Consider the following 2,025-nt stretch of genomic DNA (forward strand, 5'->3'; position numbering starts at 1 on the left):
CCCCGTGTCCCCCCCACCCCGGTCCCCAGCCGAGCCCCCCGGGCCATCCTGGCTCACCCAGCTTTGCCGCCCGCTTCCATGTGGTTGGCGAGGGTCACGTCGTTGGACCAGACGTCGAACTGCCACTTGCGCAGCCCCAGGACGCCGCAGTGCACGCGCCCGCTGTGGATGCCCACGCGCATGTTCACGTTCACCCCCGTCACCTCACGCACCAGCCTGCAGACGGCACGGGCACCGCGTCACCCCAAAGCACCACATCCCCCCAAGGCACCGCATCCCAGGCCGGCAAGCACCGGGGACGGGCACGGCCCCACTGAAGTTGCAGTGGCACTGGGGACACGCCGGCACCAGCGTTGGGCACAGCCCCTCGGGGTTGAGGTGGCACCAGGGATGTGCCACCACTGGGGAGGAGGTGACAACAGGGATGTGCCACCACCGGGGAGGAGAGTGACCCCCGTGCTCTGCCCCACTCACGAGATGGCCTCAATCATGTCCACCCCCATCTCCACGCAGCAGTGCGCGTGGTCCCCGCGCGCCTCCGGCAGCCCCGACACGCAGTAGTAGCAGTCCCCCAGGATCTTGATGCGCAGGCAGTGGTTCTCCTGGGGAGAACAGGTAGGTCGGGGGGGGGTCCACAACTCGCCCCCACCACTCACTGCCGCCAGCTTGTCAAAGCGAGCGAAGAGCTCGTTAAGAGTCATCACCAGCTCTTGGGCCGTGCACTGCGAAGCCAGGCTGGTGAAGCCCTCGATGTCTGCGAAGAGGATGCTGCCGGGAGGAAGAGCGTGGGCTGGGGAGGGACCAACCACGGGCCACCCCGGACCCTCTCAGCTGGTGACAGCTCCCCCCAAGACTTCACCCACCGCCCAGCTCACGCCCCCGGCCCCGTGTTACCTGACATTGTCGTGCTTCTGGATATAGATCTTGTGGAACATCATATCCTCCTTCTTGGTGTTGATGTCCTCCTTCATCTCCATGGCCACATGCTGGGGCAGCACTGAGAGCAGCAGGCGCTCCTAAACCCAGCACCACCCCATTAGCAGGGGACCACCACCCCACCAGACCCCCCCAGCCTGGCACAGGAGACGCCGGGACCCCCGGGGACCCCCAGCTCACCTGCTGGCGGTTCTCACGCTGGAGGTGCAGGCGTGCCTGGATGTAGCCACGGGTCTCCTGGAAGGCCTGGCGCTGCGACACCTCAGCTGGGTAGTGGGTGCAGACCCCCACCACGTTGGTGCAGAGGAAGATGAGGGCGTTGGCGCTGAGCTGGCGGGGGAGGTGGACTCAGTGCGGACCCCTGGCCCCACGGTGAGGCCTGGCCAGCTCTGCCACTCTCCTCCGCACCCCAAAACCCTGGCTCGGGGATGGGGGGACGGGTGCTGTCAAGAGGGCTGCAAGGAGGGGACGTGGGGCAGGGACACACGGGCACCTGGGGACCCAGGGCAGGGGAAGGTGGGGAAGCGGGGGCCTGGGGACACAGGGGACCAGGATGAGGGGGGTGTGGGGCACAGAGGGATATGGGAAACCAGGGCAAGGGGTTGCGGTGACATGGGAGGCCTGGAGACCCGGGACAGAGGGACACGGGGCACTCGAAGCTGCAGGAAACCAGGGCATGGGGCATGAAGGGACCAAGAGACCCAGGGCAGGGTGAACAGGGGGGGACGTGGGGACCCAGTGTGGGGGGGACACAGGGACCTGGGGACGTCAGGAACCAGGGCAGGGGGGATCTGGGGATCCAGGGCCAGGGGGATACGAGGACACAGGGACCCAGGGCAGGGGGGAAGCAGCAGGCCCTTGACAAGCGGAGGAAGCCCAGGGAGGGCCGGGAAACGGCGACGGCTGCAGCAGGAGGGCTGCGGTCTCCCCCCTCCCCGTCCCTGTCCCCCGGGACTGGGGCCAGGGTTATTTATAGTGCCCTGGCGGGCTGGGAGCGGGGTCCTGGCACCCAGCGCCTCCCCAGCCATGGGCCGCAGCCCCATCGCTCCCACCCTGCAGGGTGGGCACCGCTCGGGGGGGTGGGGGGGG

General features: G+C 68.1%; 1 protein-coding gene across 1 annotated transcript in view; it reads right to left on the reverse strand.

Annotated features, from left to right (window-relative positions):
- ADCY6 (adenylate cyclase 6) overlaps positions 1 to 2,025 on the reverse strand; it is an 18,084-nt gene that overhangs the window by 8,916 nt on the left and 7,143 nt on the right. Inside the window, exons 2-6 of the mRNA XM_014947454.1 lie at positions 1,117 to 1,266; positions 895 to 1,016; positions 657 to 768; positions 475 to 602; positions 58 to 216 (exon numbers count right to left, since the gene is read on the reverse strand). Coding sequence (XP_014802940.1) covers positions 58 to 216; positions 475 to 602; positions 657 to 768; positions 895 to 1,016; positions 1,117 to 1,266 — 671 coding nt within the window. The remainder of the gene's footprint in view (positions 1 to 57; positions 217 to 474; positions 603 to 656; positions 769 to 894; positions 1,017 to 1,116; positions 1,267 to 2,025) is intronic.

Source organism: Calidris pugnax, unplaced genomic scaffold (genome assembly GCF_001431845.1).
Source record: "Calidris pugnax isolate Ruff unplaced genomic scaffold, ASM143184v1 scaffold155, whole genome shotgun sequence".
NCBI lineage: Eukaryota > Metazoa > Chordata > Aves > Charadriiformes > Scolopacidae > Calidris > Calidris pugnax.